The following is a 15,219-nucleotide window of genomic DNA, read 5'->3' on the forward strand; positions in this document are numbered from 1 at the left end:
ACGGGGACACAGGCATAGAGGAGCTCTAGGCGCGCTGCAGGGAAGTGTGCATAGCAGCCTCCGCCTGTGCCTGTGCCCCAGAACTGTGGTCTCCCATATGCACATATTCATATACACGCATATAAAACATATTCAAACAATAAAAAGGATCTAAGGGAGGGAGGGGGGAGGGGGGGGAAGGAGGAGAGGGGGGGGGAGGAGGAGGGGGGAGGGGGAAAAGGAGGAGAGGGGGGAGAGGAGAAGGGGGGGATGAAGAGAGGGGGATGGGGGAGGAAGGAGGAGAGGGGATGCAGATGTACACACAATAAAAAGGATCTAAGGGAAAGGGGGGTGGGGGAGGAAGGAGGAGAGGGGGATGGAGGAGGAGGAGGAGGAGGAGAAGAAGGGGGTGGGAGAGAGGAAGAGAGAGAGATGGGAGGAAGAGGTGGAGTGAGGGGGGAGGGAGAAGAGGTGGAAGAAAGAGGAGGAGAGGGGAGGAAGGAGAAGAAGAAGGGGGGGAGGAAGAAGAAGGGCGACTGGTTGGGTAAACAAAAAACAAGCCAATCCCACCACAGGGTTCATAATATAAGGTTTAAAAAAAAAAAAAAAAATTACTTAAGTCCCTCGACCACGGTCTAGAGAGACTAAAGCCTATCACTCCCTATAAAGCGCTATCTGGGAAGCTAGACTCCCGACCTGAGATACCTTGGTGATGAGTACAGGAGCCGCTAAGATGCTGAACAACGTAGCCTCTGGAGGTATATAGATAGCGCAGGCATAAGTGGGCAGGGAGACAGGTTATTTCCGCTACGTCTGTGGCACATGCACAGAGGGATCTCTGCATAGGGCTACTAGAAGACATGCAACTCACAATCTAAGAGGGGATAGGCTCTTTGGAGGGTATAGACAGACTGACGAGGATTAATCACTTGATATGTTAGGCTCGGATTCAAGGAGGGCAGGGTACATCTGTTCATCAGTGTAGATATCCTCATACATGGTAGAGTTACCCAGAAGAAAAGGGCTGCTATGGACATGATCATCTCAGACTGGAGGTATATGAGTTAACATTCTCCAAGGAACTAAGTAGATGAGCTCCAAATTGGTAACGTGGTTCAGGGAGGGTGACAGAAGGTTAGACACAGGGCAAAGTTTTTCGTTATGTTTGGGAGGTGTTTATTGATATGCAGTTTCTGTTCCAGTTTCCATCGTTGAAGAGTTTAACGGAGTTACATATAGTAGCTGATTATGAAAAACACGCCGGCGGGATCCCCCGTATTGGCGTGCATGCATTTCCACTTTCGATCCCTGAGAAAGAGGGATCGCACACAAGTCCCAGGGAGGTCGGGTCCCAGCAAGACGGAGAGATCCCTCTATAAGACTGGACCAGGAGACCAACCCCATGGGCGCAAGAGACACACTCGGGGGCTCCCGAGGTGGATTCTTGTTTTTTTATTATTTGATGTCTCTGCCATATTGACGTTATATATGCATGTTATTTTTTGTTTCCTCCCTAATGTTTTTACCTGCATGTGGTCCCCCATCCCCCGCCTTCCCACCCTCCCTTCCCCCCCTCCCACCTCTCACCCTCCCACCTCTCCCTCCCTTCACCTCTCAGGGGAACATCGTCCACACCGTCAAAACACACAACAGATGGTACAGATGCGTCTCAGCACTACGGACCGGACATGCTCCAGGGATGGATTCTTGGGTGAGTCCAAAGATTTCACGAAGCTATCACACACACACTTTAATAAATGGCGTTGATACTTATTTCCCATAATGTACAGGGCTTTAACAACCCAACCAAACGGAAGTTGGCCTTTACAGACTATAAAAGGAAACATGCTGAAATCCTTTTTCTACAGGAGACACACTTTAGTAAATCAAGTGCCCCTAAATATCTTGACAAAGATTTCACCCAGGTTTTCACATCAGCAGCAGCAGTCAAAAAACGGGGGGTAGCTATACTATTCCGGGACAGCATTCCGTTCGAGGTGCAGTTAACTAAACGTGATACGGATGGTAGATACATCATTGTTGTAGGAACAATTAGGGGGCAGAGAATCACGTTGGCCTGCTTATACGCTCCCAGCGAGAAGAACACAATCTTTTTCGATAAGTTTTTCAGAACCCTGAACTCAGTAGCCCAAGGGAGCGTCGTGCTCGCGGGTGACTTTAACATAGTCATGCAACTGCACATGGATAGGTCAGGGGTCGTAGGTCAGTACAACAAAGGAGCGGGTGTATCTTTGCGCCGGGGCCTCAAGACCAACCAGTTGTCAGATATATGGAGGGAACTACATCCGGCAGACAGGGATTACACTTTCTTCTCTCACCCACACGGCTCGTACAGCAGAATTGATTACTTTTTTGTGTCCTGTCAACTGGTTCCTAAGGTTACCCGAGCAGGGATCCATGATATTTCATGGTCAGACCATGCACCAATAGAGCTAAGGTGCAATAATATCCGAACTGATAGACCTGGGACGAACTGGAAACTTAATGAATCAATCTTAAAAATACCGGAAATATGTGATATTATTGGCAACGAGATTGACCAATTCTTCAATATCAATACGGGCTCTGTTGACTCACAGCTTGTCCTATGGGAAGCCCATAAAGCAACGTTACGCGGCACGTTAATAAATATCACAGCCAGACGAAAGAGAGAAAGAGAGTCCAAAATTATCAATCTCCAAAACAAATTACAGACTTTCTCCTCTAACCATAAAAGGAATTTAGACCCCAAAACCTTACAAGAGGTAAAAGATGTCAAAATTGAACTTAACATGCTACTAGCTTCCAGAGCTGACAATTCACTGAGTTGGTCAAAGAGAAAATTTTACGAGAAAGCGAACAGGCCGGATACAATGCTGGCCCGCATGCTAAGGCAAGGACAGGCAAGCTAAGTATAACATCCAAGCTATACGCTTAAAATCTGGTACCCCCACGTCTAATCCTCAGAAAATTGTAAACGAATTCGGCTCCTTCTATGAAACACTGTATAACGGTGAAAAAGTGGCACATAACTCTACAACGAGCGGTGCCCTAAGAGATTTCTTAGCCAGCTCGGAACTAGGGAGATTGACGGACACTGATAGAGCAGTTCTGAATGCTGACTTCACTATGGAAGAACTATCTCAGGCCATTAAAGAACTGAAGCCATCAAAGGCCCCTGGGCCTGATGGATTCTCAGGGCTTTACTATAAGAAATTTATAAAGCTGCTCGCCCCAAGGTTGCTCCGCATGTTTAACGCTATTTTAGCGGGAGCCCCCATCCCCAAGGAGATGTTAAAGGCGTCAATATCACTAATTCATAAAACTGGGAAAGACCCGCTAGACTGCAAAAGTTACCGGCCTATATCATTAATTAACACTGATGTTAAATTATACGCTAAATTATTGGCCAATAGACTTAGTCTCATCCTACCCAGACTTATACACCCAGATCAAGTCGGATTTATCAAGGGCCAGCAAGCAGCGGATAATACACGACGATTTATTGATCTGTTGGATTTGGCAAATAGTAAGGCAACTCAAAGCATGTTGTTAAGTCTGGATGCAGAAAAAGCTTTCGATAGGATAGACTGGCCATATTTAAGAGAGACGCTTGCGACATTTGGCTTTGGAGATCGGGTGAGTGAGGCGATTCTATCGCTGTACTCTGGCCCCACCGCCAGGGTCATACACCAAGGCTACCCCTCTCTGCCATTCCAAATAAAGAGTGGCACGAGACAGGGCTGCCCATTATCCCCGCTTTTATTTGCCCTATGTATCGAACCACTGGCGGCACAAATCAGAGGAAACCCAGACATCTCAGGGTTAAACGCATACTCCCAGATCCATAAAGCGGCCCTGTATGCGGATGACATCCTCTTGATTATCACAAAACCCCTTATATCCCTACCAAACCTCTTCGACCTACTAGATCGATTTTCTAAGGTCTCCGGCTTCAAAATCAATCAATCCAAATCGGAAGCCCTCAACATCAACCTCCCTAGACACATGGAGAAATTACTCAAATTAAATTTCAAATTTAATTGGCAACAAAACCACATAAAATACCTTGGTGTCCACATCACCAAAACTGTAAAAGACGTGTACAATGCAAATTACCCCAACCTGATTCGGACCTTAAAATCTGATTTACAGAAGTGGACATCCAAAAGGATATCCTGGATTGGACGTATCCATAGTGTCAAAATGAATTTACTTCCCCGTTTATTATACCTCTTCCAAACTCTCCCAGTGCCACTCAGTTGGAGGGACTTACACTCACTTCAATCTGAAATATCCAAATTCATCTGGGGAGGTAAAAAACCGAGAGTAAGTAAATTAAATATGAAAAGATCTGTGGCGGCGGGCGGCCTAGCTGTACCCTGCCTGGTATCATATTACAAGGCGGCACAATTAAGTCAGATTGTACAATGGCATTCTAACCCAAAGTTAAAGAGATGGGTGGAATTAGAAAATGCTGCATGTGCACCTCTGGAACTGAGCAGCTTAATTTGGTTACCTAAAACGGCGCGAAAATTTACCGCCATGCCGCTCTCCTCGATGACCAACTCAGTGTCAATTTGGGAGTCTACGAAATTTCGGCATTCCCTTACGACAAAACATTCTATGGCAACACCCATTTGGAATAACCCTGATTTCGCTCCAGGTCTATCAATCAGTAATATCTCAATCTGGAGACAGATGGGCTACAATCGGATTAGAGATCTGGAGGGTCACGACAGAAAAATCAAAACATTCGACCATATCAGGGAAGAAAAAGAGATCCCTCACTCAGAATTCTTTAGATACCTCCAGATCAGGGTATTTTATAACAAACTTGCCCCATACCCCCTATTAACATCTTTCGAAAAGCTCTGTCTGGCTGAGACCGACACGAAGGGACTTACATCTCAGCTATACGGAGAAGTGATCAGTTCTGGTGAACATGAGCAGCAGATACCCTCATTCCGTTCTCAATGGGAAACAGATCTGGGAGAAAACTTAGAAGATGAAGAATGGAGCGCCATATATATGGCCACAGCGAAGAGCTCCATATGCACCACGCTCAAGGAGAACGCATATAAAGTCCTAATGCGATGGTACTTCACCCCACTGAAATTATCAAGGTTTGTGCCGGGTTCCTCTCCCCTGTGCCCCCGCCAGTGCGGAGGAACAGCCGACCTGTTACATATGCTGTGGTCTTGTCCACGGATCTCTCCACTGTGGGAGGCGATTAGACATTGGATACAGAGACTGTTCGATCTCACCATTCCCCCAGACCCGTGGTTGTTCCTACTGAACAGGCCATTGACGGGCCTTTCCAAAACAAATAACAAACTAATTGCCCATTTCGCAATTGCAACGCGGTGCGAGATCGCAGCATTATGGAAACAATCTGATATTCCAACCATCCCAAAGATTCGGAATCGAATTTGGTTCATTTGCCAGATGGAAAATTTAACGAGTTTAGTTAATGATACTGGTGACAATTTTCTAAAAGTCTGGACGCCTTGGCTGGCACAGACAGATATCCCGGGGATTGAGAGGTCCTCAATATGGCTCTGATAACAGTAGGTGCGTTCTCCTTGGGAGGGGCTTACAGGAAGTATTCTATTCACCCAGGACCCCTTATAGTAACATTATAACATAAGTAATAAGAGAGACGACTCAGCTTGCAAACATCTGTGATGCTTAGCACGGAGCCACGTGTCGCACCTACTACCAACGCACTCCCCCTACCTCACCCCCTTTCCCCTCCCCATCCCGCCTCAACCTTCCTTTTTTTTTTTTTTTTTTTTTTCTGTGAGTATGTATTGTCTCCCCTTTTAAGTTGAGTTATATGTGTCTGTTTGTCCATTTAAGTAGAGTCGGCTTGGACTATATAGTCCACACCAAAGTACCCGGAAGACCGGGTCCCAAAGCACAGCAGGGCCTCGTTGTTACTTATATAATTGTTAAAATATTGTTTGCATACAAGACAAAAATATTCTGTAATGTATTTTATGCTGTCTTGATTCAATAAAATTTAAGTTATAAAAAAAAAAAAAAAATTAACATTTTATTTATGATTGTGTTAATTTGTCCAATTACATTTGAGCCCCAGAAATAAGGGGACTATATATGAAAATGGTTGCAATTCCTAAACATTTCATATAATATTTTTGTTCAACCCCTTGAATTAAAGCTGAAAGTCTGCACTTCTATTGCATCTCGGTTGTTTCATTTCAAATCCATTGTGGTGGCGTACAGAGCCAAAATCTTGAAAATTGTGTCAGTGTCCAATTATTTCCGTACCTAACTGTATACATTGTAATAATTTGCTGTTAAAGATCCATCTTTAAACACAAAAAAAGAACGATTCAGCAAGAAAGTTGAAAGATATCATATGGAATGATGGTGTAAGTTATTTTCACAACTTGTGGAGCTTTTATGAGGTTGCGAAACTGGGCCTGAGGCTGCAGGTGGACCTTGATAAGCTTAGAGGATGGTGTAATTTCTGGTACGGGCAACAGAAATAGGTTTTCGCACAAGTTTACATTTATGTTATGTAACATGGCCTCCCAGCAGTTACTTCTTTGTCTGGGGCTTTTCCTTTGTCAGTCCTGTTAGAACAGGCAGTGGAAAAGTTAATTACTTCAAAAAGGTCTGTATATGTATTCAGCCTTGAATATGTAGCCATATTCAAGGGCAGGCCTTGCAACCTGAGGTTTGTCAATCAAAGGGGTTGATATTGGTTGGAACGCCCCCTGCTGTGTGTGGGCCAATCTGTATCCGGCTTTGTCTTGTAATGATTCAAAGTTAGAGACACTCCCCTGAGATGTTCCAATTGAGACACACCTCCTAAATTAATTAGTCAGTTAGCCAGTTAGTTAGGAGTTAGTTGAGTCTGTGATCTACTGAGTGAGAGGAGTAGTTACAGGAACTCTCTCTCTCCCTCCACCCATGCTGGGCTGGAGGGACAGGGCCAAGAAGAACAAGATGCTAGCCAGGGCTCTGAGCTAGAGAGTCAGGAATGATACTAATGATACTATGCTGCTGTGATAATGAGATGCTGTGCTTCTGTGCTGCTGTGCTGCTGTGCTGCTGTGCTGCTATGCTGCTGTGCTGATAAACTGAAATAAAGCTACATAAAGATACTGCTGTGTTGAATCCCTGTCTCTGGTATGTGAAGAGTGTCAGTGGGAGTCACTCCTCTGAAATCCCAGAGGATCCCTACTGGCTGGAGGTGCTGCAACCACCCAAAGATGACCAGATCAAGGTAACCTGTCCCACCCTCTGTCCCTGTCCTGGGTCTCCCCACACCACCGCGGAGCCCTCAGCCCTCCTGTTCCAGCAGGTTCCAGCACAAATACGTGTAAGGGAAAGAATATCAAAATAGTGCAATATGTCTAAATGAATACAGCAATCTGAGCAGGAATCATGAATGGGAACTCACATTATCCCAGTGGTATTACAGCATGTATTTGGCAATAGATGTGGTGGGTAGATTCAGCAATGTGCAGGGGGGTCTTGCTTGTACACACTCCCAGATGATAGCAGGACGAACCCTCAATGGAAATGGAAATAAAGACAATTCTAGTGCAACACTGTATGTTTATTATGGATATATTGAAAAGGCAATAAGTATTGCACTTACATGATCAACATGTGCTTAGACACATAACAATTGATGCACAGCATAGGTGTACTCCATCCACCCCCCTCCCGAGGTCGCGTCGCGTCACTTCCGGTTCGGCCCGTCGCGTCACTTCCGGTTTTGTCGGCGAACGCAGAATGGATCCTCACGGGTTCTGGGGCTAGTCTGGCACACTTCTGAACTGCTGCAGGTTCACTCAACGTGTTTCGCTGGCGTGGCAGCTTCGTCAGGAGATCGGACTCGTTCGTCCTGCTATCATCTGGGAGTGTGAACAAGCAAGACCCCCCTGCACATTGCTGAATCTACCCACCACATCTATTGCCAAATACAGGCTGTAATACCACTGGGATAATGTGAGTTCCCATTCATGATTCCTGCTCAGATTGCTGTATTCATTTAGACATATTGCACTATTTTGATATTCTTTCCCTTACATGTTTATGGTGATACCTGCGCTCCCCACAAGTTTCTCCACACCATTCTAAATAGGAGAAAACTGGATCTTCTCCTAAGAGGGTTGAGCAGCAAAGTTTGCCATTTTTCTTAATATTTGAGCACTCTAGTAAATTATCACAATATTTGAGATTCATATATATATATATTCACCTTCACAAGTAGCGCCTCACAATTTTTGTTTATTATCCAGCACAAATACCCCTGTGTAACCAGTGAAGGAGAATACCCCCCCCCCCCCAGAGCACTTAGGGGGGGTGGGATAAAAGGGTTACAGTTGCAGGCCATTCCCTGTCTGCGAGGGAAAAAGCAAGATGCATTGCTTGCCATACCCTCTAACCAACACATGATAGAAGATCTTAAATGTAAGTCCGGAGGTATTTTTTTGTAAGTCCAAGCAGGAATTACTTGGACATCCAGCTGTGATATGGGTGAATGAGCTTCGGTATTTTTTTGACCAAGCCTCAAAGGGTTGTAATTATTTTTATGATGGAGCCTCAAAAGGCTCCCACAGATTTAGAGTCCCCCTGTCTAAAAGAGTGTCAATTATGACAAGACCCAGAGACCCATAATGTATACAAAACTGACATACTGATGCACAGCAGATGTCAGGCTAGTGACCCCTCCGAGTCAAAAATCAGACTTAGTGGCCCCAAGTTATGGGTGTAGCCCAGGTATGCTAAGTGGCATGGGCGTCACCCTGACCCATGCGCCCTGCCCACCGGACAGCCCTTTTGACCGGTCTTATGAACTGTGGGTCACTTGGCTATTCATGGGTTTTTTTGTTCCCACCAGGGGATTGATCCACATGTTAAAGACAGCTTTGGGCAGTCTATAAAGGTGGCTTCCCATTTATTCCCAGTGTGATTCCTGAATTTTAATCCATGATGTAAAGATGCAAGACTTTGTTCCAGTACAGCAACCAGTCCAGGGGTGAAGGGGTTAATAACCACATAACCACAGGACTTTTAAAACCAAGGCTGCATTTCTTGCGCTTGCAAGCAGAGGACAATTTCTTTTGTTTCAAAGGACAATTTCTTTCATTCCCTGATTCCTGTGAGTGTTGTTTTAAGTGTATTCTGCAGATGTCGTGTGTTTGTCTATTAAGGAAATAAATCACAATTTATTTTGCAACTTGTTTTGTTCAATCAAGTACCCAGAAATATAAATGTGTTGATAAAAGTTGGTGTCATTGTGACACCACGCCCTCCTGGCGTAATAGGTTTGGGGCGACTCCCTGAGGGGGCTATGGCTCAGGGAGCGTGGGTACCCTGCCTATCATGAGTAAACCGGAAAAGGATGGGGAATATCGGGTCCCTGAAGCTACACCAGGGAGCCCGCAGGCCCATTCTGGCACTGCAGTTGGGGTTTCCCCCTGGTGGATATGGACCTGGGGGGTGTGGATACCTTTCTGTACTCCCCAACATTGTATCGGCGAGATGGGGACAGGGCATCTGCAGTGAGATCAGAGACCCCTGTGCATCCAGGCAATAACAGGACTATTGCTGTAATGGTTCGGGAGGAGCCCCCTGAAGCTACCTCAGGGCGCATGGTACTCTGCAAAAAGGAAATTGTGCTTTACTTTGCGTGGCCCCTTATGGAAGAAAGTGGGTCACGCCTGTCTCACAAGTCCTCAAGGGATGGCGGTTTTTGCTCTAAAGGAGACTGCGTGGTGATGGACTTTGTGCATTAAAATGGCGTCTCCAGATCACTGGGGGCCGCATTCACTCCTATGCTACCTCAAAATGGCGCTTCCCGCCTTACCAGGGAAGTCATGTGCTTATCTGCCAAAGTTGCATCCACTTGCAAGCTTTTGCTGCTCAACAGTTTGCAGAAAACTGCGGGAACCACTGAAATCCCTCCCCCTTTCCTTGCTCTGGATTGGACTATACTCTTTACCAGGGGGAGGAGCTGGGTGTGCCTTGAAGGAGCACACAGGAAGTGAGTAGCCAGATACACGTGCACTCCAGAGACAACAGTTGTGCCTTTACTGTTGTCTGCTGCCTACACCTATGGAGAACCAAGGACAGATCTATGAACTGACCGGAGGAGTCCTAGTCATTAGGGACTCCCCTGTGAACCAACTGCTCAGGATCTGCCCATTATGTGGCTACCCAGGCGGCTCACTTTATCTGCTGGGAAGTTGCTCCGCTTGTTGTGTGCCTTATCTGCGGGCTGGGATAGATGGCCCCACCGGACCAGACCTTGCAATGAGCACTGGGGAGCTGCGCACCTTATACACCCTGGTGCGTAAGTTGTCCCAGTTGGCTCAAGTCTCTGCCGATGATGCTGCACACCATTACCTCACGATGGTATATGAACTCTTCTATCCAGACCTACAAGTGGTGTCTACTTACCCCTCATCCACGTCCAGCATGGACCATCCCATCGTCCGGCATGGCGGCCGGAAGGAAGCTCCCTGCTTGGGCTCACTGCCTGGGTAACCGCATTCAATCGAATACCTGATCCTCCTTCATCTCCGGAGCCGTCCTCGTCCCAAACCTGAGGTTTGTCAATCAAAGCGGTGGATATTGGTTGGAACGCCCCCTGCTGTGTGTGGGCCAATCTGTATAAGGCTTTGTCTTGTAATGATTCAAAGTTAGAGACACTCCCCTGAGATGTTCCAATTGAGACACACCTCCTAAATTAATTGTCAGTTAGCCAGTTAGTTAGGAGTTAGTTGAGCCTGTGATCTACTGAGTGAGAGGAGTAGTTACAGGAACTCTCTCTCTCCCTCCACCCATGGTGGGCTGGAGGGATGGGGCCAAGAAAAACAAGATGCTAGCCAGGGCTCTGAGCTAGAGAGTCAGGAATGATACTGATGATACTGTGCTGCTGTGATAATGAGATGCTGTGCTGCTGTGCTGCTATGCTGCTGCTGTGCTGATATACTGAAATAAAGCTACATAAAGATACTGCTGTGTGGAATCCCTGTCTCTGGTATGTGAAGTGTCAGTGGGGGTCACTCCTCGGAAATCCCAGAGGATCCCTACTGGCTGGAGGTGCTGCAACCACCCAGAGATGACCAGATCAAGGTAACCTGTCCCACCCTCTGTCCCTGTCCTGGCTCTCCCCACACCACCGCGGAGCCCTCAGCCCTCCTGTTCCAGCAGGTTCCAGCACCAATACCCCTGTGTAACCAGTGAAGGAGAATACCCCCTCCAGATCACTTAGGGGGGGATGGAATAAAAGGGTTACATTTATATGAACTGAGTCGTTATCCGGCCAGCCAGGGGTGACGAGTTATGTGTACGTGTTGGGCTTAGGACATAATGGGCAATCTGGCATCTGTTGATATAAGATGCTACTGCTTCTGAAATAACTGACATTATAGGATAAATCTGTTAAATTCCGGACATTATTGAAATCCCTGCACTCTAATTGGTTAAAATTCCAGGCATTATCCAATCAGTAATGGACCGGAATTTTGGGCACACTGCCAAGGTTTTCAGCCAATCAGCTTTCAGTTCTCATTCACTAAGAGTGAGATTAGCTCTCTGTCAGGGGAGGTGATTGGACAGGAGGCAGCAGCAAGGCACTGACTCCTCCCCCACCCTGCCTGCAGAGAGCTCCGCACAGGAGAGTGAGGGGAAGGTTTGTGTGTCTGCTGTCTGTTTTGTGGTTATAAAAGGGGGCCAGCGTAGTGTTTTATTGGTGTATGTGTTTTCTGTTGGTATGCATTTTACGGGTTTAGATGGGGCAGCAGTTTGTTTTGTTTGTGTGTGTCTGCTGTGTGTGGGTTTTGGTGTTGTGTGGGTGTAGTGGGGGTTCTGCAATGCGTGTGTCTTCAGTGTGTGTTTTGTGGGTAGAGGAGGGGTGCAGAGTGTTTTGTTGGTGTGTCTGCAGTGTGTGGGTTTACATGGGGTTGCAGTTGGTGTAGAGAGGGGGCTGCTTGTGTGTGTTTTGTGGATGTAGAGGGGGCAGCAGTCTGTTTTGTTGGTTTGTGTGCGCTTTGTGGGTGTAGGAGGGGTGCAGAGTGTTTTGTGTGTGTGTCTGCAATGCATGGGTTTACAAGGGGCTGCAGTGGTTGTTACAGGGGGCTGAAGTGGGTGTAAGGGGGGCTGCTTGTGTTTATTTTGTTGATGTAGAGGGGGCAGCTGTCTGTTGGGTGTAGGGAGGGCTGCAGTGTGAGTGTGTAGAGGGTGGAGGAAGGCTGCAGAGTGTGTGTGTGTCTGCAGTTGTGTGGGTTTACAGGGTGCTGCAGTGTGTTTTGTATGTGTGAAAAGGAAGGAGAGAGAGAGAGAGAGACTGCTTATTTTAAATGTACAAAACCCTAGTGAGTAATTCCATTTGCTGATGGATATGCTATAAATATGTGATGTGGGTGTGGGAGTGAGTGTGTGTGTGTGAAGCCGGACATTTCTCTCGGCAAATTCTGGAAGTTTGACAAAAAAAACAAACATTTTTTTTTTAAACGGGAGCCACACTCACACTGCGTTATAAGCGAATCCACGTTGTAGCAGATCACGCTATGAAGGGGTTGAGCTATATATATAGAGGACACTGTGTTTATGTTTAATTTTCTTTTAATAAACTTGCACTAAAAGCATAAGAATGTAGATAATCATGCTGATAAAAATCAATATGACTACAAAAGTGTCTATTTTTTTAATGAAAAATTAAAATAATAAATAAAGAATAAGCCTACATTTAGCCTATAATAGTAATTATCCCCTCAGAACAGGGCTTTGGCCAGTAATGCCCTTTTCTTCTGGGATTATTACTTAATTATTATGTGCTAAACCAATAGCATGTGATATAGAATACGGCTGAAAATGTCTTTAACAGTAATATCTAAATACAGGTAGTCCTCGTTATCCAACGGTTCACTTTACAATGAATGGCATATCCAACGCTTTACAATGCAAACCTAAGGGTAGTTTTTCGACGCCGCAATGCGTTATCCAACGCCTGAATGCGTTATCCAACGCTGACCGCCACTGATTAACATGGGACTCACTTTACAACGGTTTCACTATCCAACGCTACTTCCAGAACGGATTCCGTTGGATAACCGAGGACTGCCTTTACAGTATGTGAATTTGTAAACATATTTTTCAATTTAAATTGTGTGATGTTTCGATAGGATAGGGGTGCGCAAACTGTGGGTCGTGAGATCTTTTGGGGAGGGCGTGGCACTTACAGAGACCCCAATGCATTTAAACTAAATGCCGGAGGAGCACGCGCGAGGCCTCTGTAACTCGTTTACCTGGTCTCCGGCGGCTCCTGGCGACGTGTCGTCATGACAGCGCAGCGTCAAATGACGCTGCGGGGTCACATTATGTTGCGTTTGCTCGGCAATGCGACATCACATGATGTCGTGACTTCAGAAAGCGATCATGTAAGCGGGGCCGGGAAGGGGGGGGGCGAGCAGGGGGGCCCAGACTGAAAAGTGAGCATACCATCTTGTGTCTGAGATGAACATACTTTAGCTCTGTTTTAAATTAGTGGATATGGTAGACTTTGATTGTTTTATAAATAACTCTAAACTGTTAATATCCAAAAATGTGTAAGAAAAATAGGCGTTTCCCATTCAGCTCAAAAAATACTAACCCTATGTACAGTCACCAGGTTTAATCATCTCCACAATACAGTTTGTCCTTGTTTCACTTCAGCAACATCCCATTGCTATCGTTGCCATGCCCCAGATGTTTTCAGGATGTTCTATCGTGAATCATGCCACCTTGATCAGTTTCTCGCTTTCCGTGTTGGGCTGAATCCGTGCACATGCAAGTGACAGAGATTGAGAGGGTAAAGTACAATTTAGCACTGCTCTTGTTACAACACCGGTATTCCTGCTTTGATAAGGTGTTCTACCCCCATGCCCTTTGTTGAATAGCATAAAACAGCAGTGAAACAGGTAGGAAATCTTTACCCTATCCCTGCACATACAGTAGTGCACTATGGTTTCATTTAATATGCATGTATTGTATCTACATACTCAGCAATAGTTAATACAGTAGATGGATCCCATGCACGTTTGGTGAACTTTCGCCAGATTGCATCACAGGGTTTACTTTTCCTCCGTGTCATATCAAATTGCAGTGCGTGGTTGAACAGGAAGATCGCACAGCTTCTTCCTGCATACAATACACTGTGAGAGCTTTCTCTTACTGTATGTTTGAGCTTGAATCCTATCATTAAAAGCTTGCATATACTGTATTTATTAATATAAATCGACTAGAAAAAAAATCCTACAAACTAAACTGTGTTAATAGCTAAATACAAAAATTCTAATTTATTTCCTTTCAGCTGCTACTTACAGTATATTCCCAGTAATCATGGGAGGATACACAGGTCAGAGTGAGCTGTCTGTCTCACAGGGAATCCGGATAATGTTTTATGTTCTACATCCGAATGAAACCTCCTTTAAAACCATAGAGGAAGTGCCAGATTACGTGGAAAAGGTGAGAAGTCTGGGATTTTCAGGGAAAGTGTGGACTGGACATATTTAATCATACCAACAAAGAGTAATACATTGTCTTAATTGAACTGTGCAGCAAAAAATGACATATATATATATATATATAAAAATGGAAAACTACAATAAGCGCAATCACAATTAGACAAATAATGATATTAAACCACATATATAGGAGGGTATACTACCTCACAATCTAGCTTTCCCTGATTAAGTCTGCAGCCAAAAGGTCTACCGCTCCACGGGCTGGTAAAAAGGAAAATCCAAACAAGAATGACCTAGGCGCAAGTAAAAACAAGAAAGAGACAAACATAGGGTAATACGTTCAAACAAATGGTCTATTGGATGGTAAGATATGCACTTACAACAGGTAGAATAAAATCAGGCCTTGTATCCACTCTGGGATCAGGAACGATGAATGATGATCCAGGACAGCCAGCAACAAGTCATCTACAGGAACCGTATCCTCGTGTGCAGTGTCACATATAAGAAGAGAAGTGGGACACATACATAGTGTAACACAGTTTATTGTAAAATTAATAAAAAGACATTAAAGTAAAATACTCACACTTTGTGAGTTTGGGTAAAAGCGTTTGAGAATTTAGAGCTTCTCACACTCATCAAGGGTAGGTATCCGTGGACTTATACACAGTTCCAGTTAACTCCTTGCACAATGTCCTTATAACCACATGCGATGTTATTGCCAAACTTCCAAGGGTATGGAGTCATT

The 15,219-nt window shown here is 45.3% G+C and overlaps 1 protein-coding gene across 2 annotated transcripts in view; it reads left to right on the forward strand.

Moving 5' to 3' along the window:
* The first annotated feature begins 13,840 nt into the window (after positions 1 to 13,840).
* The window catches only part of AGMO (alkylglycerol monooxygenase), a 367,919-nt gene continuing 366,540 nt past the window's right edge, over positions 13,841 to 15,219 (forward strand). The window contains exons 1-2 of one of the 2 annotated variants that reach the window (XM_075589124.1): positions 13,841 to 13,928; positions 14,321 to 14,475. In XM_075589124.1, the coding sequence (XP_075445239.1) occupies positions 14,350 to 14,475 (126 nt within the window). In that variant the 5' untranslated portion in view covers positions 13,841 to 13,928; positions 14,321 to 14,349. Of the gene's footprint in view, positions 13,929 to 14,159; positions 14,184 to 14,320; positions 14,476 to 15,219 lie in introns of those variants that run through there. The other variant, XM_075589125.1, reaches the window with a different exon arrangement.

This window comes from Ascaphus truei, chromosome 2 (genome assembly GCF_040206685.1).
Source record: "Ascaphus truei isolate aAscTru1 chromosome 2, aAscTru1.hap1, whole genome shotgun sequence".
In the NCBI taxonomy this organism is placed as follows: domain Eukaryota; kingdom Metazoa; phylum Chordata; class Amphibia; order Anura; family Ascaphidae; genus Ascaphus; species Ascaphus truei.